The 22,662-nt window shown below is 38.5% G+C and overlaps 1 protein-coding gene across 1 annotated transcript in view; it reads left to right on the top strand.

Annotated features, from left to right (window-relative positions):
• The window catches only part of TMEM232 (transmembrane protein 232), a 141,823-nt gene that overhangs the window by 13,314 nt on the left and 105,847 nt on the right, over positions 1 to 22,662 (top strand). Inside the window, exons 2-5 of the mRNA XM_048851252.2 lie at positions 8,540 to 8,693; positions 14,653 to 14,764; positions 16,601 to 16,706; positions 20,460 to 20,617. Coding sequence (XP_048707209.2) covers positions 8,560 to 8,693; positions 14,653 to 14,764; positions 16,601 to 16,706; positions 20,460 to 20,617 — 510 coding nt within the window. The 5' untranslated portion in view covers positions 8,540 to 8,559. The remainder of the gene's footprint in view (positions 1 to 8,539; positions 8,694 to 14,652; positions 14,765 to 16,600; positions 16,707 to 20,459; positions 20,618 to 22,662) is intronic.

Below are 22,662 nucleotides of genomic sequence, written 5' to 3'. Positions count from 1 at the left end.
TAGTGACCCTGGGAAATGTGCAGGTCATAGTGGATGGCTTTGCTGCAGTGGGATTCCCTAACTGTGGTGGGGCGATAGACGGAACCCATATCCCTATCTTGGCACTGGAGCACCAAGCTGGCGAGTACATAAACTACAAGAAGTACTTTTCAATAGTGCTGCAAGCACTGGTGGATCACAAGGGACTTTTCACCAACGTCAACGTGGGATGGCCGGGAAAGGTGCATGATGCTCGCATCTTCAGGAACTCTGGTCTGTTTCAAAAGCTGCAGGAAGGGACTTTATTCCCAGACTAGAAAATAACCATTGGGGATGTTGAAATGCCTATAGTTATGCTTGGGGACCCAGCCTACCCCTTAATGCCATGGCTCACGAAGCTGTACACAGGCAGCCTAGACAGTAGTCAGGAGCTGTTCAACTACAGGCTGAGCAAGTGCAGAATGGTGGTAGAATGTGCATTTGTACGTTTAAAAGCACACTGGCGCAGTTTACTGACTCAGTTAGACCTCAGCGAAACCAATATTCCCACTGTTATTACTGCTTGCTGTGTGCTCCACAATATCTGTGAGAGTAAGGGGGAGACGTTTATGGCGGGGTGGGCGGTTGAGGCAAATCGCCTGGCTACTGGTTTCACACAGCCAGACACCAGGATGGTTAGAAGAGCATAGGAGGCGCGGTGTGCATCAGAGAAGCTTTGAAAACCAGTTTCATGACTGGCCAGGCTACGGTGTGAAAATTCTGTTTGTTTCTCCTTGATGAAACCCCCCGCCCCTTGGTTCACTCTACTTCTCTGTAAGCTTACCACCCTTCCCACCTCCCTTCGATCAGCACTTGCAGAGGCAATAAAGTCATTGTTGCTTCACATTCATGCATTCTTTATTCATTCATCACACAAATAGGGGGATAACTACCAAGGTAGCCCAGGAGGGGTGGTGGAGGAGAGAAGCACCAGGAGGGGTGGTGGAGGAGGGAAGGACAAGACCACACAGCACTTTAAAAGTTTACAATTTTAAAACTTATTGAATGCCAGCCTTCTGTTGCTTGGGCAATCCTCTGTGGTGGAGTGGCTGGGTGGCCAGAGGCCCCCCCACCGCGTTCTTGGGCGTCTGGGTAAGGAGGCTATGGAACTTGGGGTGGAGGGTGGTTGATTACACAGGGGCTGTAGCGGCGGTCTGTGCTCCAGCTGCCTTTCCTGCAGCTCAACCATATGCTGGAGCATATTGGTTTGATCCTCCAGCAGCCTCAGCATTGAATCCTGCCTCCTCTCATCACGCTGCCGCCACCTTTGAGCTTCAGCCCCCTCTTCAGCCCGCCACTTACTCTCTTCAGCCCACCACCTCTCCTCCCAGTCATTTTGTGCTTTCCTGCACTCTGACACTGTCTGCCTCCACGCATTCGTCTGTGCTCTGTCAGTGTGGGAGGACAGCATGAGCTCAGAGAACATTTCATCATGAGTGTGTTTTTTTCGCCTTCTAATCTTCGCTAGCCTCTGGGAAGGAGAAGATCCTGTGATCATTGAAACACATGCAGCTGGTGGAGAAAAAAAAGGGACAGTGGTATTTAAAAAGACACATTTTATAGAACAATGGGTACACTCTTTCAGGGTAAACCTTGCTGTTAATATTACATACATAGCACATGTGCTTTCGTTACAAGGTTGCATTTTGCCTCCCACCAGCATGTGGCTAGCCCCTCCCTCCTCCCCGTGGCTAACAGCGGGGAACATTTCTTTTCAGCCACAGGCAAACAGCCCAGCAGGAACGGGCACCTCTGAGTGTCCCCTTAAGAAAAGCACCCTATTTCAACCAGGTGACCATGAATGATCTCACTCTCCTGAGGATAACAGAGAGATAAAGAACGGATGTTGTTTGAACGCCAGCAAACATGCTTTGTTCTACAGTGATTCCTGAGCATGTGCTACTGGCCTGGTGTGGTAAAGTGTCCTACCATGGAGGATGGAATAAGGCTGCCCTCCCCAGAAACCTTTTGCAAAGGCTTTGGGAGTATATCCAGAAGAGCCATGAATGCCAGGGCAAATTAATCATTAAACATGCTTGCTTTTAAACCATGTATAGTATTTTAAAAGGTACACTCACCAGAGGTCCCTTCTCCGGCTCGTGGGTCCGGGAGGCAGCCTTGGGTGTGTTTGGGGGGTACTGGCTCCAGGTCCAGGGTGAGAAACAGTTCCTGGCTGTCGGGAAAACCGGTTTCTCCGCTTGCTTGCTGTGAGCTATCTACAACCTCATCATCATCTTCTTCCTCGTCCCCAAACCCTGCTTTCGTGTTGGCTCCATCTCCATTGAAGGAGTCAAACAACATGGCTGGGGTAGTGGTGACTGAACCCCCTAAAATGGCATGCAGCTCATCATAGAAGCGTCATGTTTGGGGCTCTGACCCGGAGCGGCCGTTCGCTTCTCTGGTTTTCTGGTAGGCTTGCCTCAGCTCCTTAAGTTTCACATGGCACTGCTTCGGGTCCCTGTTATGGCCTCTGTCCTTCATGCCCTGGGAGATTTTGACAAATGTTTTGGTGTTTCGAAAACTGGAACGGAGTTCTGATAGCACGGATTCCTCTCCCCACACAGCGATCAGATCCCGTACCTCCCGTTCGGTCCATGCTGGAGCTCTTTTGCGATTCTGGGACTCCATCATGGTCACCTCTGCTGATGAGCTTTGCATGGTCACCTGCAGCCTGCCACAGTGGCCAAACAGGAAATTGAAATTCAAAAGTTTGCGGGCCTTTTCCTGTCTACCTGGCCAGTGCATCTGAGTTGAGAGTGCTGTCCAGAGTGGTCACAATGGAGCACTCTAGGATAGCTCCCGGAGGCCAATACTGTCGAATTGCGTCCACAGTACCCCAAATTCGACCAGGCAAGGCGGATTTAAGCACTAATCCCCTTGTCGGGGGTGGAGTACGGAAATCGATTTTAAGAGCCCGTTAAGTCGAAAAAAAGGGCTTCATCGTGTGGACGGGTTAAGGGTTAAATCGATTTAATGCTGCTAAATTTGACCTCAACTCCTAGTGTAGACCAGGGCTTAGTTTGACTTCCTGAATAACACAGGCCATAGAATTTCACCCAGTTACCTCTGTATAGACCTTGTGTTTGACTAAAGCATATCCATTTTATATAAGCATTTTATTTGAATGGGCCCAGCTCACCAAGCAATTCAGTATTGCTCTGTATGACTGTATGTCCTCATAATTATTCACCAATCTGCCAATCTTTATCTCATCCACAAATTTTACCACCAGTGGTTTTACTTCCAGTTCACTGATAAAAATGCTGAGGAACGCTGGGCCTAGTACTGATCTCAGTGGAACCTCACTAAAAACCTGCTCAATTCAAGATGATTTCCCATTGACAGTGGAATTTTGAGATGTCAGTTAGCCAGTTTTTTGTCCACTGAACATGCTTTATTGATATTGCATAATGCTAATTTTTTAATATGAATGTCATGCAGTACTAAATCAAACACCTTACAAAAGTCTAAGTATATTACATCTATGCAAATGAGTACTTGTGGCACCTTAGAGACTAACAAATTTATTTCAGCGTAAGCTTTTGTGAGCTACAGCTCACCTCACGAAAGCTTATGCTCAAATAAATTTGTTAGTCTCTAAGGTGCCACAAGTACTCCTTTTCTTTTTGCGGATACAGACTAACACGGCTGCTACTCTGAAATACATCTATGCAGGTACCTTTAACAGCCAAACTTGTTATCTCATCCAGAAATATGGAATCAGGGGTTTTTGACAAGACCTCTTTTTTATAAAACCATGTTGGCTGACATTAATTAAATTCCAGCCCTTTAATTCTTTATTGATTGAATCCTGTATCAGCTTTTCCATAGTTTAGTCTGGGATTGATGTCAGCCTAACCAGTTTATAATTAGCAAGGTAATCCTGCTTGTCCTTTTTGAATATTGGCATGACATTAGAACTCTTCATGTCTTCTAGAATTTCCCCAGTACTTCAACATTTATTAAAAATTAACATTGACAGAAATCTCCTCAGCCAACTCTTTTAGGATTCTTTGGTGCAAGTTGTCCAAACTGCTGATTTAAAAATGCTGTTTAACATCTCCCTTAGTTACTAATAGATTGGAAAATATTTATTATCATCATGTGCTTTGAGTACATTACCCTGATTTTATCCAAATACTGAATATAAATATTTATTGAACACATCTGTCTTTTCTGCATCAGTAATAAGAATTTTACGATTTCCATCTAGTAAAGGGCTTATACCATTTTAGGATTTCGTTTGTTCCTGATATATATAAAAAAAACTCCTTTTCCTTAGATCTGTCACCCATGGATTTTTCTCTGATGTCTTTAACTTCCCTTACTTATTTCTACATTTTATAACTTTTACCTTGTATTGGTTGCTGTCTACTTTCCCCTTTTTTCCATTTGTTCTTTATTATATATAATTTCCACTTGCGGCCTTCACTCTCTCTTTTAACCAGGATGCCCTTTTACCCAAAGTTTTCTTCTTTCTCAGTTATGGAATTAAACCATTTTGGCCATCTAATAAATTCTTCAACGGCTCTCAATTTTCATTTACACTCTTCTGTCAAATTTTTTTCTTCCAATCTATTTTGCTGATAATTCCTCAGCTGTAGAAATTAGCCATTTTGCAGTACCAAGTATATATGTTAGTGGTTGGGACTGCCCTCTTTTTGCCCATCCTGAATATAATCTGGTAATGACCTTACACAACCACCAAATTCCAGTAGAGTGATCAATTCATTTTTATTCTTCTTAATGAGGTCCAATATAGAGATATCTCGCATGGGTGCAATACCTCTTTGTTAGAAAATTAACACCCATAATTTTTAGAAACTTTCTATTGACTGCAGTGGGTGTTGGATTTGGCCTTTTGTAAACTATCATTTTTATATTCTGATAAAGGACCTGGGATCAAATCTTGTCCCAGCTGGCACCATAACTAGAAGAAACATAATTAGAAGGATGCCTGTACATCCTTTGCCCTAGCAATCCTGTTAGGGTAAAACAGGATTCCAGAAGACAAGCTGGCACACTTTGATGCATTTCTGAGGTAGATTATATGTAGATGCCTGCTACCTGCTAACTAACACTGACTGGGATGGCTAAACACACTTCTCCAAGCCATAGATCCATTCCTCCTGGGGACATGATGCAGAGGCTTGCTCTTCCTCCCAGGACTCTCTTAAATGTGTGGCTTGCCTGACAATATGTGCAAGGACAAAAGATTCTCTTTACACCCTCTTTCCCACAGTTGCTCACCACTGCAGTAGCAAGCTGGCTTTAGCCTCATGTAGTTCATGCTGTAGCCTCTAAACAAAATTGAGAAAAGCTGGGGTACTGTGCTAAACTTAACACAAAATTTTTGGGTCATGGGTTTTGGGTTTTTTTTTAGTTTGTTTAAATTCTTCATGACTGGTTAATTTGTATAAGAACCTTGAAGAGCAAAAGCCCTGTATGATTCATAAGGGTTATTTATTTTACTAGCCATTTTTGTTTCATTTTCTGTCTTTATTAAAATTTTGATGTTAGTACATCTCACACTGACAGCATTTTGATAGTGTAATGATTTGCCTTGACATTGTTTACCATCATAATTTGCCTTAATAAGTGGCCTCAGCAGACTTGAATTGACAAATTCTTTATTTTCTTGACATTGTAATGCAGTATCAGGCAAGTTCTTTAAGAATATTTCATGAAGTAAAGACTGTTAAATCCTTGGAGGAAAAAAAAAGAATGAAAAGTGGAGGCTGTGCAGTTGTAAAATGTGTCTCTAAACTTAAAAATCTTAGTCATTGTCAAAAAGATAGTTCATACCAAAAGTTCTATGTTAATAATTGGTATTTAGTTACTTTTTAAAAAAGCTCTAGCTTTAAAATAATAGTTTGAAACTTAATCCAAAGTGGCTTTTTTTGTATTGAAAAATAATAACCTTTAAGGGAGAAATTTGCATTCCAGCTGAAGATTCTGTATGAAGTTTCTGCTCAATGCCATAAAAATAAGGCAGTTTATCAAGAGTTTATCAGTCTCAGTTTTTAACAGTCTCAGTTAAATTAAGTTAATTTTAACAGTCTCAGTTAAATTCTTCTGCATAAGTGAGTAGATAAATGACAATTTTTTTTCATTTATAATTTTCTTTTGGCTCACAGCTCTTTATATGGCAAAACATTCTAAATTTTGTGTGTATGTTATAAACATTTTCTGTACTTTAGGATTTTGTATATTGAATATTTTATATTGATTAAGTTCTGCTATTAAACTCTTTTGTTGTTTTAACAAATGCAAAAAAAAAAAAGAAAGAAAAAAGAAAAAAAGAAACCCAAACCAACATTTAGCTAGCAGTCTTCACCTCAGCAGTCTTTAGTTAAAAATCATGATTTCTTTCTTTCTTTCTTTCTTTCTTTCTTTCTTTCTTTCTTTCTTTCTTTCTTTCTTTCTTTCTTTCTTTCTTTCTTTCTTTCTTTGTACTTATAAACAGGAGGAGCTGGTAGTTGGAGGTAAGTACACCTTAAACGGAAATTCAGTAACTGGCCAACCAAACTAAAAACCAAATAGAAAAGGAGTACTTGTGGCACCTTAGAGACTAACCAATTTATTTGAGCATAAGCTTTCTTGAGCTACAGCTCACTTCACGAAAGCTTATGCTCAAATAAATTGGTTAGTCTCTAAGGTGCCACAAGTCCTCCTTTTCTTTTTGCGAATACAGACTAACACGGCTGCTACTCTGAAACCTAAAAACCAAATGCTACCTATTTAAATAACCCTGCACTTACGGGAAAGTTTCAGCAGCAACTCAAGCAGTGGAACTTACACTATACTGCTTCCTCTCCAAAGAGAGAAAGATCTGTGTTTACAGTTCTGGCTGTGAATAAGGATTTCTACATGTATGTTTCTGCCAAATATGAACAGGGCATAGCCCATTCTCTATCAGTATATAACTTAACCACAACGGAGATGGGCCAGAAGAGGGCTGTATTTCTCCTTGTTTTCCTCCAAAATTTCACTGTGCTCAATCTTCACAAGATTTTCAGGTTTCTGTTTTTAGCTGCTGTCTTAATTCCCACCTCGACTCACCACTTATGAATCATTTTCTGGCTTGTCCTTCTCCACAGACTCACTCCCAACTCTGAGCTGTAAACTACTACCAGCCATGGTAGCTTGCTCTGGGCTACAGAATGTATCCCTTCTGCTTCTGAGCACAATAACTCATTAGCTGCCTGCTCTTCCTGATTGTGTTAAGGTGTCTTGCCTGAATTTGGCCTCAGTTATTTGTGGCTATATGCTATATACACCTCTTTAAAATGAACAAAATAAAGTACATTGAGACAAAAAAACTGTATTAGAATATTGTTAATTGTCGGACTTAATCTGATAAAGCCATACAAAAAAATCAGTGTTACATCTATGGATAGGTTACATATGGTTCTCCATCATGGGGACTACCTGTATATTGCTGGCTAGTGGGTGGTATTGGGCATGATTTGGTAAAAAGTGTGCTTCCAAAGGCTTGAATTTTATTGAAGTCACATATTTTTGCTCAATCAGGCCCGAAATGACCTGAAAACTTCAGATACAACAGAGATAGGGCTGAAAACATTTTTATGTCAGAGTTTCATACTTGAATTTTCTGTCTTCCATTGATTCAGTGTAGATCCATGGATTTAATAGTTTAGTAGGATTAACAAGTGACACTGTTATATTATCTTTATCAGTTTCTATTATAAGTGAACCCTCACATTATTACAACTGTAATGCAGTAGGTATTTGTGTTCTGTGCATATGAACAGATCTCTATGGCCACAATTTCAAAAACAGCCTCTAAGCTTGCATCTTCGTTTGTCTAGGTAGAATAATTTGCAGCCACAAAGTATAGAATTTGTGTATGCAAATGACATTTGCCAGATTTGCATGTACACATGTTGTTTCTTGAGCTTCAAATGATTGTGTGTACAAAATTTTGGGTACAACTTTAGAGACCAGAACAAGACTTATTTGAAAATTCAGTCTTTAAAGTCATATTAATCACAGTAAAGTTCCTTTGTTCATACAAATGTGCAGTAAGTAGATAGATGGTACTATCTAGGTACCTCCAGGGTCTATTTTCATCCCCCCCCCTGCCATTTATAGCATCATACTTTGCACTTACTGTGTGTAGCACTTTCCATCCAAGAGTCTCAAATAATTAATGGGTATAGCTAACAGTTCCCTTCTTTGAACGCCTCCCTGTCCATCTGTGAAGTAGGCAAATGCTGTTAATCTCATTTTACAGATGAGGAAGCTATTGGACAGAGAGTTGAAACAACTTGCCCAAAGTCATATATGACTATCTTGTTATGGTTTTTCTTAGAAAGTGTAACTGTCATCTTTGGTGAGCATGCTCATGTTCCTATGAGAAGGAACAGCAATATTGCAGAAGATATGTGTCTTCACATATAGATTGTGAATAGTTGTTTCTCTCGCTAGTGGGGATGCAATCAAAAATCCCAGTTTAGTGGATTGTAATGTATTCTGTATTTGTTTTGTGTGATTTTAGATTGATTATAGTATGAGAAGATGCCAGTTATTAAAGTGCCAGTGACACACAGATTTGGAATATTATCCAATAGACAACATAAAGAACTTCAAAAGGAACTTTTGAGAAAATATTTGCCAAGTCATTCATATGAAATCCACAGTAACAAGCCTACGTAAGTGCAATTTAAATATAAACCGTAAGATCACTTTATTATTTCCAGTAGAACAGTATGTGGTCAAAGTTTCTTTAAGTTTCAGTTTCTATGTATCATTAACTTCTTGTATAGAGTTCTTGAGTTGACTAACACCTTATTATCTGTATAGCCATTCAACTCTGGATGTGCATAAGACTTGAACAAAATTTATTCAATCCCAGTAGAAGCAACAAAATAATGACATCCGTCAGGTACACCTTAGAGGCATTTCATGGAAAGCTTGCTCCCAGTCATCCCTTCATCCTAATCCAAATGCTTGGGGAATTTGAATGTTTGATTGCAAAACCTAGAACTGGCCTATTACAGATAATATTGGTCTTGCCCTTTTCACATCAGTTAGGCATCTAGCTGGTATCTAACTCAGTCAACATGTTTTACATAGGTGTAGTTTGACTGCTATCTTGGGGAGGGCAAAGCACGCCACACACATGCATGCACACATGTGCATACTGAAGCCAGTTCCCTTGGCTCACTGGTTCTCTCTTCCCGCCTGGAGTGGTACTTGGGCTGCTGGTGCTGGGGAGGGGGATGGGCTGGCTTAATGGGGGAGCCCCAGCTGCTGCTGGCAGCCACTCCAGCACTGGCTGCTGCAGTGATGTCCCTACTTTGGTGCTGTTGTCACCTGCTGGGGCTGCTGCTACAGCTGAGGGGACACCACATTCCAGGCTCCTGCTTCCCCCCACCCATTCCTGTATCCCCTTCTCTTCCCCATCCTCTCTCTCCACTGTGCTCTGCCCCATCCCACTCTCTCTTCTCCCCCACTCTTCCCCCAGACCCTCCGTGCCCTGCCCGTCTCCCATGGGCACTAACCATTGTACAGGAAAGGGGTGGGCACTAGGATCAAGGAGACGGCATCCAGCAGCCAAAGCAGCGACCTGCAGCACATGGAAGAAGTTACTCTGTCTGGCTCACGGCGAGCCGAAATGTGCGGTGGAGGGCACGCGGGAGGAGACACAGTGTGGGAAGGACAGAAACCTCCCTCCTGGGGAAGGCTGAGCAAAGCAAGCCCTGCAAGGCAGCTCGGCACTTGCAGAAATGATGGCGGGGGGAAGTGGCATGTGACATCTTCCCATGCCTTGCCACTGGCGGGGCAATGCCCCCTGCACTCCCCAAACTATGCCTATGATGTTTTATTATTCATTTGAAGACACCAGGTCTGATTAGCATACGTGTTTGTAATGCAAATGGCTTGTTTCTACATGAAGCATGTTCAGTAGACTGAAGTCTAAGGCCAAGATCCCCAACCATTGTGACTTACTTTAGCGGTATGGGAAAATTGGTCACATGGATGCAGTTTGATAAATTCTAAATGATTTGAGATCTTTAGCTGATATCAATTGGCACAGCTCCCTTGAAAAACATACAAGATCTTACAAAACTCCGAAGATCCTGAAATCAAACATTCATAAATTCTAAGGCCAGAATCATTGTGATTATCTAGTCTGATCTCCTGTATAACATAGGGCATAGAACTTCCCCAAAACCATTTAGTTTGAACTCAAACATATCTTTTAAAAAACATCCAGTCTCAATTTGAAAATTGCCAGTGATGGAGAAACCACAATGATACTTGGTAAACTGTTCCAGTAATTGATTATCCTTGTTGTTATAAACATATGCTTTATTTCCAGTCTGAATTTGTCTAACTTCAACTTCCAGCCATTGGATTCTGTTATTCCAGGGTTTCTCAAACTGGGGGTCAGGACCCCTCAGGGGGTCGTGAGGTTATTACATGGGTGGGGGGAGTGCGAGCTGTCAACCTCCATCCCAAACCCAGCTTTGCCTCCAGCATTTATAATGGTGTTAAATATTTAAAGAAGTGTTTTTAATTTATAAAGGGGGGTCACACTCAGAGACTTGCTATGTGAAAGGGGTTACCAGTAAAAAAGTTTGAGAGCCACTGTGTTATACATACATCTGCTAGTCTGAAGATCCCATTAGCAAATATTTGTTCCCCAGAAGGTACTTCTATACTGTGATTGTCACCCCTTAACCTTTTCTTTGTTAGACTCAAGGAACTCAATTTATGTAGTTTATTGCTATAAGGGATGTGTTTTAATTCTTTAAGCAGTCTCATGGCTCTTCTCTGAACCCTCCCCAATTTATTAACACCTTGAATTGTGGACACCATAACTGGACCCAGTATTCATGATAGGCTCTGGCTTACTGAGACAGTTTTGGGGTTTTTTCTGCTGGATAAGGCCACAGCACAACAACCTTAAACTTGAAAAAATACCTAAGCTGATCACACAGAACCAAATTACTCTTCTCCATTTTGATTTGGACTCTCTTACAGTTTCTCTTTGTTCTAGTGAAATTTTCAGAAATTTAGGATCTCAGATGAGATATGTAAATCCAGTTTACAATCGAAAAGGAAACCACTTAAAGAAGGCATAAATCCTAAATCAGAGATTTACAATATAATAGAAAGTTGAGCCATTAGATATATCCACGTGTTCCCTAAGAAAAACCTACTTGAAAACCTTTTATATCTGTCAGGTCCATTGATCTGCAACTTGTGCTTTCTGTGAACATATGTACAATTTTTGTAATGCAGTGGGTGAATGATAGTGATCAAAAGCAAGTTTGCGCTAAAAAAAAATTGATATTCGTGTTATATGTTTTTACTTTTTTCAAGAAGCAGTTTGTAACTACAAGAAGGATCTCCATGGTGATACTCTATCAAGAATAAACAAATAGGTAGTTTATCAGCTTGGGAACGTATTGACCAGACCTCAGGCTACTGCCTGTAGTTCACTTACTGTAGGACAACTGGTTCTGGCAGTTAACTCAGAAATAAAATAATACAACATGACTGCAGAAAAATGCTATGCCTGTGGTGATATTTATTTCACTCTTCAGCTGGATCTGTGTGCAAAGTATTTTGTGTAGAAGATGGACCTGTGTTCCATTCATGTTGCAGGTACTTGCTTGACCTTAGAAAAAGAGAGGAAAGGAAATTGAGAGAGAGCCAAATAATGCCTGCTTGACTCACTTGAACTGTTCAGTTGACTTCAGTGGGACTTCACAAGTGAGTGATGTGGGTCAGGATTTGGCCCAAGATAATGAGGAAGGTGAAGTGCAAGAAAAAGGAGAGAGTAACAGACTCAGAGAAAGATGAATAGCGGAAAGCAATAGATACATTAGATTGAAGGACCAGCTAGAAAAAAGGAAGCAGGAAACAAAATACAGAGAAAGAAAGATGGGGAGAGAGAATACTGGTTGTCCTAACTTTGGTAACTGTATAATTTTTCCTTTAAAAATTATGTGGACAAATGATATGTAGATATTTGGTAAACCACAGGAGTAACAGGAAATAAATCTTTTTTTTAATCACCAATGTTTCTCAATTTAAGCTCTGGCTATTTATGTAGTGCTCTGGTAGCATTATATTCTCCTAGTTGGTCCTTACACTGATTAAAGAACAGAAGTGGTTAGTAATGTTTTGGAGCTGAAGTTTTTGCTGCCAAGCTGCTTACTGTTTTTTCTTTCTTTCTTGTCTGTAATGCTTTGTCACTAGACCCTTTTTGCACCAGTCAGCTGTTGGTTAAAAATAGCTACGTTACTTTTCCATTAAATATTCATTAAGATGAGCTGTTACAGACTGTAAGAAGCATCCAATTAAGCAGTTCAACTTCTACACATAAGGCTACAAATGAGCAGTCTTCTATCTTTTCAATAATGCAACACAGAGTGCAGTTATTATGTGTAAAATAATTGATAAGGCATAAGTCATTTGTAAAATCTATACTAGAAATAGAAAAGTAGATCAGAGACAATGATTTTGCCTTGGGACCTTCCTCTGACATTGGGTAAAATGTAACATATATATCATTTTTCCACTGCCTGAGGAAAGCTGAAATGCTATGTCTAATCTCACAGTACTTTCTATTTCTGATATGTATTCTGTATCACAGAATCATAGAAATCAGAGATGGAAAAAACATGTTAGCTTTTATTCATCCTCCAACCCATGTAGGATTGTAACTACGGGCTTGATCCAATGGAAAGATTCCATGGGCTTTAGGTCAGCCCTATATGTTTTTTTGCAGCCAGTATGCTGACCCGGGCTCAGATTTGTTTCTAAATTGTAAATCAGCTTGGATAACGCTGGAGAATCACCAGAAGTTTTAAATCACTTTAAAGTTTTAAAGTTTTAAAAAAAGTTTAAAGTTTTAAAAGGATGGGCCCCGTTTTTCTGGTTTGGCCAAGTTGAACTCAGTTCAGGACAAGAAATGGGGTTTTTTTGCCATCACTGTGCACCCCGTATCCTGTGGATGCCCAGTCTGGGCCTTCACCTAAATTACTATAATCTGAAGGCATGTCATACGCTTCTTTCTAGTTACAGATTCATATTGAAATTACTATCTTATATATGTCTGCCATCTACTGGTTAATTATTGCCTGCCTTCACTTAATTATAGATGTAGTGTTGTTGCAGCTATAAAGAACTCTGTGTAAGCATGAAAGCTTGTCTCTCTTGCCAGCAGAAATTGATCCAATAAAAGATACCACCTCGTCTCTTTAACTTGTTGACGTTCATTTTAATTCTCCATTTTGCTTAATTGCGGATGCCAATTCACTGTTTCTAAGCATACCTACTGCTGACTGCCAAGGCCCTGAATACTCTGCCCAAGTTCAACCTAAATTCTGTGGCACACTGGAAATTGTACAGCAGTTTCATTTAAATTAAAAATTGAGGCTCTAATTGAATTAAATAAATAAAAAATAATAATACTGCACTGGTAGCAGTATTCCTTGTGTTATTTCATAGGAGAGTAAATTGCAATCTCTTTTGCTGTTCCTACATTTAAAATATTTATTGTCATGCAGAATTGTGTATTGATGATATAAAGCTGCATTGTAGAAGTTGTCAGGGGAGGAAGCCAGGGGTTGTGGCAGCAAGGCAGAGGACATCTGTGGTTTTTGAAACATCACAAGGCATAGGAGGCAGTGAGATTGTGGAAGGTGTCTGTTAGTGGATGCTTGGTAAACTGAACAGCAGTGAAGTAGTTTATAATGCTGTAATTTATATTGTCCTTGGTAGGTTGCAAAGTCAAAACCCTAGCAAAATGAAAGGGAAACTTCACATCTCTTTCAGAGCTATTGTTTTGGACTGTCTTCAGTCTTGAAAAGACAACACTTTGCACTACATTGCTGGTGTAACATGACCATGAAACCAGTTTAACCAACCCACAAGGAATCACCCCAGTATATAAGGATATGTCTACACTGCAGCTGGGAAGTATAATTCCCAACCACTAGCTCTGCTTAAGCTAGCTCACCAAAAATAAGAGTGTGGCCGTGGTGGCACTGGCAACAGTTTGGGCTAGCTACCTAAGCACAATCCTGTCCAAGATCTTAGGTATGTACTCAGGTGGCTAGCCCAAGCTGCCATCCATGCCGTCATGACCACATTGCTATTTTTAGTGCACTAGCTCCAGTACAGTTAGTCTATGTATGTCTACCCGAGCTGGTAATTACACCTCTCAACTGCAGGTGTAGAGGCTTATATGCCACTGGCCTCCCTGCTGCCAGCGTAGTAGAGAAAAAAGGGTGAATGCAATCCTAGCCATATTGAAGTCAATGGCATTACTCCCATTATAGGGCCAGTGTGACTACTGAAGTGAGTGCATGGCTGGGACAACCCTGAACGATGATAATCTTTGGCTGAACTTTAAGCACCCCCTGTTTCTGTTAAAATATAGCATAAATTAGAGCAGCCTTCAGGTAAAACAGTTTGTAAAGATTGATACTGTACAGTAACTTTTTTATTAGAAAAACAACATACCATGCCTTTACTTTTTAAAATCTGCTTTAAAGTAATTCTTTCTTTGGACACTTTTATAGCACTTTGAACCTTATTATTTAGAAAATGAAACATATAACTGCAACAATATTTTGGATATTTCTTTAGAAATCCCTTGGAAATCACAGAAAAATTCATTCAGAAGTTCAATGATGCAACAAATCCACAGGATAAAGAAGACTTACTAGAACTAGCTAAGAAAATGCTTGCCAGATGCAAGGTTTGTGTACACAATAAGGAACCATTTATATAATTATTATTATTATGGCATTTGCATGCTCCATTTTCTTTATTAAAAAAAACAAAGCTAAAACTTTTGTTGGGAGAAAGGACTGTGGAGGATGAGAGGAACAATTAGAAAATATAAGTGAAATGTAGTATTTAATATCTATGCTCTCAATGTGTATTGTAACATATATTAAGTTAGCCAATATAAGGGCTTGAATATAGTACCTCTGTTGATCTGGACCTAGGTCTCTTGACATTGCTTAATATTTGAAAAAAATATATATCAGGAGAATATTATACAGATTTTTCACTGGTTTATAGCTGAATGGACCTATTTTAAGTTTCTTCAAGAGAACTTTATCAATATGCAGTGATTAGCTATTTACCTGGAATGCTGTTCTGACATGTTTTCATGTTTCATTTTATTTTGTCCATTAAAATGTTTGCAACTGTTTTGGAAAGTGAAAACAGTAAACACGACACTGTGAGACCACTAAATGATTCCTTGTGGGTTTACTAAGCCAAAAATAGATCATGTGTAGAAACAGTGGTCATTCAAATTTGATATTTAAAAAAGCGACATAATTGGCATTTAATAGGCCTTAAAGAGGAGGCTGTGGTGCTAATATAATTTCTGCTACCATCCAAATTAAAAATTTATACATTATGAAGCACACTTAGGCCCTATTTACAAATCATGGATTTTCAGTATGAATATTATCTTTTTTTTTTAATGGACCTTCTAGTTGGCAGGAAAGGTGCATTGGCTAGCAGTGTTCCAAACCTCTTCCTCCCCCACACCTCTTCTACAACTGGCACCCTCATAGAGACATGTTAGTGAGATTTGGCTGATTTTGTGCTAGAGTGCAGATTTCATTTTGATCAGATTAATTCTGGATTTGTTTCAATTCCAGAAGAATACTTACCCTGACAGTGATAAAGATGCACCCTCCCTTTAGCACTAGTGAACAGGAAGGTAGAGCTGGAAAACTGCCTCAGCTTAGTGCACTTACTAATTGTGTTAATTCTGTCACCTCTAGTGTCCAAAAGCTGTTGCCTTCCCATCCTTCACTGTTGTGCCAATGCTAAATTTGGGTTAGATGAGAAAGGCTAATTTTAATGGCAAAAACAATGGAATTATTTGTACAGAAAGCCAATGAATACTACCAGTTGCAAGAACGTAGAAGGGAATCTAAGGGAAAGAATGTTCAAATAAAATGTTTTTCTATTATTTATCCCAAGAGCTAAATGCATGCAAAATATTATGAAAATCAGATGTAATATATTGTGTTTTCCTTGTTTAACCAAAAGAGGTGAGCAAAAATGTCCCAACATTTTGGCTATGAAATCCTCCATAGACATCTGTCAAAAAGATTGTTTTGATCTAGAAAGAGTGGAATTTGCAAAAAGCTAAAGTTTCAGAGAGATATATTGTCAGGATAGCATATTGTTGATTCCCTGTCAATTTCAGCCCTACAGAGATAATAATAGTAGTGTCCTTATACTAAGTTGCTAGATCACTACTGTGATTCAGAGATGGTAATTAATTGTTTTTAATGCAAGGTACTTAAGATGGGTAATAATATTGTAATTATAGTTAAGTATTCCTATTCTTAATTAAGTGTTAACCCCAGGTATTAAGCATTGCGGCCTCATTAGTTCTTGCTATTGTGTTTTGTATCAGCAAACTCTTACCAATGATGCCTTTAAAATAAGCATTTTTATTTCAAATAAATTGGCTTGAGGGAAAAGTTTTATTTTAAACTAAATATAAGAAAAAAACCTTTGGCTTTTTTCTTTCCCCTCTCATCCTTTTCCTTCCAAACAGAGAAGATCAGGCCTTGGCACATTAGGTTCTGGGAAGCATGTGGATCTTCCAGTAGCATGGGCAGAAGCAATTATATTGGCTCAGTGCAAAGGTGAAATCCAGGAAGGTACAGTATTCTTCAGCAATATTTCTGTTAATTACCTTAAGACTTTTCTAACCAAGCAGTGAAAGCAAATTTAGCTTATTCCCAACTATGAAAACCTGGAAGAAAGCCAAGACAAATATGGATTTTATTTTCCACTTGTAGAAAGAAACTTTACAAATATATACAGAAACTATCAGTGTAGTATTTACAGAGTGTTACAGAGACCTCCGTTTTTATGCTTGATTTCTTAAATTGCAAAATCATTACCATTTAAGCACCTCTACATGACATTACCTTGTAATCTGTCTCTGAAATCAGTAACTAATTAAGTGTAATTTAAAATGACATTTAATGATCCCAAAGTAAAGTGCTTTAAATAACCTCTTGTTTTTACCTTTCCTAATTTTGCCCATTAATAAAATTGCAGAATATTGAATTAGTTCTGAAGACTTTTTAAATGAAAATGTTAACTGTTGTTTCAGTCTAAAATGTTCTTAATTGTGGTAGTTCTTCCTTAGTAAAGTCAGGTAAATAGAGACTCCTATACAGACTCTTGCATGGACACGAAAGTATTTTCACCTTTTTTACTGACAGATAGCATTTTAGCTAGAATAAGATTTATGAAAATAAGGTCCTGGCAAGTAGGTTTAAATTCATAATCATAACACATACCTTAGCTTTTCTGGCCAGGCTGGAGAGAAAATGCAGTAGAGTGGCTAAAGAGAGGATCATGCAGTCCTGCATATTTGAAACAGAAATGATGAAGTAGTGTATGTGCAACATCTATGATCTACAGTCTGCACAGCTGATGTGTAGGACAAAGCAAAGTCATTCCATTCCTATTTATAGATGCTATGGTACTCATGCTCTTTTTTAAATGTATGGGGTCATTCCAAAAGTAAAATGGGACCTAATTTAAATAAGTCTGCCAGTGGAGTGATATTGCCTGTCAAAATCCTGGGATGTGGTGTGGGAATGTGTGCAAACATTCTCTACATTTACGGCAATATCGGATCACGATCAGAAGGTCTTTAGTTGTAGGTGTTGGATTTTTCAGTGTACTTTGAGCTAATGATGGTATTCATGTGAAAAAGGAAATCTACAAAGGAAAAAATTCAATAGTGTGACTGTGAAAGCAATATCAAGATTACTATATAATCTTGTGTTGCTTTTATTAAGATGCGTATTCTTGGGGGGGTTGTGGATATTGTGCTATCAGTAAAATGGGGAACAAATCACAATAGATGGGTGTGCAGAGAGTTCTGTGCTCATCATCTTGTTATTCCTGGTTTTTCTTTTCTTGTTTAGTGATTTTGGGCTGACCTAAACATTATTTCCCTCATAATTTGCAAGGTTTGAGTAAGATGCTGAAGCCTAAGGCACTTGATTGAAAAGTGCCTATTTCTCTTCATACTCTTTTACCTCTAAAAATCATGTGTATTTGAATTTTGTAATGATGACTAGACTGTCTTAAGAAGATAATATTCACAAAGTTATGGAGTTGCTTACACTCAGTAATCAAATAAATAGTGAGCCATACTCACCATGATGTAACCCAATTAAAGTCAATCCAGGCAAGCCAAGGATGAATTTGTCTCTATATGCTTTGCCAAAGAGTCTCTCTTCCAGAAATGAGAAGTTTGAGAAGGTAGTATACAAAATACTATCAGTGACTTTGAAAAAAAAATGTTGAGAGCTATAAAATTTATGGGGGGAGAAACAAAGAACTGAGCTGTCACTTGTTCAAAGATCACGTTCTTAAAAATGACTGATAATTTGGAATACAAGCTGAATGTAAGAATTATCAGAATTTTAGGGGTTCTAGTACTGTGCATTCTATTGTAATGCTAGGAGACTTACAAGATTTTTTTTGGTGGATGGTTTGATAAGGTTGTGAAACAGATTTTTGTAATTGCTCTGAAAGGCCTATCTTTCAAAGAGCTATTACAGTTGGGAAGGAATGCTGTGTTGATAATATGTGTATACCCTTTTCTTCTGGAGGGCCAAGAATCCCTCTTTTAGTTCAGATGACTTAGGAGCAATCTACCAGTATCAACCTGCCAACAACGAACTGTTGATTATTTAAAAAGTAATAATAATTGAGTAGCTGCACCACTTAATGATAAATCCATATTCTGGTCAATTGATAAACAATGTGTCTGAATACTATTGTTTGTCTGTTTAGGCCACAATCATGCAACAGGATTCACAAATATTGACCCTTATGCTCTCATGGAGTGCCTTGAAGCAGGGACCTCTGTTTTGTGCAGGCATGAGCATGCTCTTGTCATTCAATAAATAATAAAAGAACATTGTTTTTACTGGTTGCATGGAGAAAAGGCTTTCGCATAATTAATAAATACAATATTTATATTTTTCCATACTATTATTTTGGAGAGGAAAAGGACTTTTAAGAATTTTGCACAGCAGCTCAGGAACTCGGATAGAGCTAGGACATATACATATGATTGTAAGCTCATTGGAACAAGGACTGTGATTTACTAAATGTTCATACAGCTCCTAGCACAATATATTCCCAACCCCGTTGAGACCTCTACATGCTATGGCACTATCAATACTCCTCCTCCTCCTCCTCCTCTATTTTTGGATAAGCGGAGGAGGCTGGGAAATTTGTTGGACAAAGACTGATCCTTTAATCATATAACATATGGATGATCAAGATGGGGAAGAGGAAGTGTTGAATTTGGAAGATTTGGGACTGTGGTTTCACTCCTGCCTGCAGGATTTGTCGGGAGGGTAAGGGAGGTTCTTCTTCCTACAGACTTTGAAAGTTGGCAGACAAAGCAGGGGATTTTAAGTCAAGATTGAGGCACATTGGCAGGCATGTTTGAGGAAATTTGCATAGTGACTTCTTGGCTTAAACTTTACTTATGAGACCTATAAATCTGTCACTTTCATGAGCATCAGATTCACACAAATCATTAACCAAAATTGAACAAAGCCATAATGTAATTTTTAAAAAATGTAATACTTGAAAAAGCAATTTAACTGCCTTTTCAACCATAAAAAGCAATTCTATCTTTTCCACTATAGTTTTTAAGGTCATTTTCATTGATATCACAAAAAAGATCAATGCACACCTAGCAAAAAATGACAGAAAAGTTGACACTGTAGAAACTTTCTGAAATGTGACATATCTCAAGAAACAGCTTACATTATACTTCTCAGTAATTAGTTTAACATTGTAAATTCAGACAGTTTTGTACCATATATTTCAATACATACTTTAACAGAAAATTTCCGTATCTGCTGAATACATATTATCAGACAGTTGAGCTTTGTTTTCTCCTCAAAATAATAGTCACAGAAGGCAAACAAATTGAATATATTGTGAAAATAAGGATTGTTTTATTTGTTCATAACTTGGCAAGTATTTTAATTTTGTGGAAGGTGTGTAATGAGTATAGTATATACAGTACGCAATCAGAAGGAACTAAGGGCTAGAGCCATAAAATGACTTAGGCGCCTAACTCTCTTTGGGGGTGGGGCTTAGGCCATACTCCTCTCCTTGGCATTTCCTATTGTCTAGTTTACCCTACTCAGCATGCTGGCTTCTGTGGATCCCATTGTTATGTGCCTAACTCTCCCCATGTATTGTATGGTGTACTTGGGTATTTAACTCGAGGCTATGGATACCACTGGTTGACCAGGCACCTAAAAGATAGGTGCTGCAATGCCTAAATCCCTTTGTGAATTGAGCCCTAAAGACTGAACTCTGTATTGAATTTATTCTCCATTTTGTTTTCACTTTAGAAGCTTTGGACATCCTTTTAATTTCTTTGGACCATGCTCCCATGAATCCAGAGCATGTCCCTGTTTTATTTTTCATCGCTGAATCCATTTTGTATAGGATTTGTTGTGATGCGGCACAGAAATCTTATTTATACTCCAGTGAAATCAAGTTATCAAAGGTTTGTTGTATTTTTTTAAAGTAGTTTTTAGTGTTTTTTTTATATCTGTATATGTGGTATATATTCACCTACTTATTTTTTGTTGTATATTGACACTATTAAATATATGACATTACTCTGGATTTATACCACAATAAATGAGAGCAGAAGCTGATTGAATTTGTCACAAGACCTAAAACATTGTAGTGTTTTCTAATATTATGCGTAGTATGCTTGTGCTATAATTTGGTTTGATCTTAACTTTCTGTATCTCTGAATACCTGATTTCTGGGAAATCCAAAAAGAGAGATTAGGAAAATGCAGTTTAATTTTTCACAGAGCATGTAATGAGGGAGTATAAAATACAGATAAAAGAGTACTTTTTGTTCATAATGCATATTGTTAACTTGGATTTTCTCATAATATTAGTAATATTCTTGCAGAATATCTTGTTAAATTACGCAAATTCTTTATTCTCCCAACTGGATTATAATTAATGAGGTATAGCATGCTAGGTCACATAGTCTTAGTGCAGCAGCATGAGGGTTATGCATATGAGGTCTGGTCTACACTACAGAGTTAGGTTGACATAAGGCAGTTTATGTCCATCTAACTCTCTAAGTGTCTACACTAAAATGTAGCTCTGACCAATGTAACTCGCCCACTGCACTGACTTAAGTACAAGAGAGGAGTAGTGCTTAGGTCGATGTAGTTAGGTTGACTCAGTGTTAGTGTGGACAATGTGTTGCTTACATTGACTGTTACTGCCTTTCAGAAGCTGCCCCACAATGCCCCATACTGACAGTTAAATCGGTGCAAACGCTTTTGGTGAGGATGCACACTGCCAACACAAGGAGCATAGCGTGGAAATGCAAAAGCAATTTAATTACTGTGGTGGCTGTACATTGACGTAACTTAGGTCAACATAATTTTGTAGTGTAGACTTGCCCTAAGAAAAAGGATGAAACTGAGGCACCCAAATGGGAATAATCCAAATGAGAGCAATCTCTTCTAAAAGCTGAGTAAATAGTGCAAACTTCTAGTACAATTTAAGACTTACCTGATACATCACTATTTAATGGTCTAGTTTTGAGTGTCAGTACTATACCTCTTTCCTCTTTACCTCTTAGAAACCACTTCCAAAAGTTACTGATGTGGTAACTCTTCATTCTACAACAAGATTTCACATCCCAGAAACATAAAATGTTATTCTCTCATAAAGACTGAAATCCTTATTGAAACTGTACAATATGGATGAAATTAAGGACTAAAACCAGGTGAAATTTTTTTGACTGCAGGTTTTTTTTTTGGCAGAAAATGCAAATTCGGGTTGACCAAAGCACTATGAATTTGTGTCAAATTCACTGAATGGTTTTGGTTTTAAAAAAAAACCACTCTAAGGAAAAAGAAGTTTCATTTTTGATATTTTTGAAATGAAACATTTTGATTTTCCAATTTAAAATGACTTTTTGTATTGAAATTTCCTTCAATTTCATCAAGAAAATATTTAAAAGTGTTATAAAAGCTTGAAATCTAAATAACTTCTATTTGCCCAAAATTTTGAAAAATTTCATTTTGTGTCAACTTGAAACATTTCTTTTTTATTTGGATTTTTTGGAATTGCCAGCAAACAACAAAAAAAAAATCACTTATTCGCACAGCTCTGTTAGGAAATTGATGCCACAGCACACATGTGAAGTACTGTTCATTAAATACTGTTCTCTGTTAGCACTTCTTCTATGGCTCTGTTATGTGTCCCCACTGTTTCTGCAGATTAAACCTTTCTTTCACTCTCACCTGACCAAAATAGCTACATGACAGGAAGGTATGTCTTACCACCTCTTTTCCCATACAATTCTTCTACCACAACAAGGAAGCCTGTTCCTTTTTAGAAGGCAGTTTGAACAATTAGAAAATGCTCCTCCACTCTCAAAACCTGATATGCCATAGATTCAAACAAGCTGCAGGAGTCTGGCAATAAACCCCCTCTTGCAATGGCTTATGACTGCCGAAACTCTCCATATTTCTAGTTTAAACTAAATTGTTAATTATTTTGGAAAGTTTAA

The sequence above is a fragment of the Caretta caretta genome, chromosome 5, assembly GCF_965140235.1.
Source record: "Caretta caretta isolate rCarCar2 chromosome 5, rCarCar1.hap1, whole genome shotgun sequence".
NCBI classification, from domain to species: domain Eukaryota; kingdom Metazoa; phylum Chordata; order Testudines; family Cheloniidae; genus Caretta; species Caretta caretta.
The sequence above is the reverse complement of the archived record's forward strand: the minus strand, read 5'-3'. Positions and strand labels throughout refer to the sequence as shown.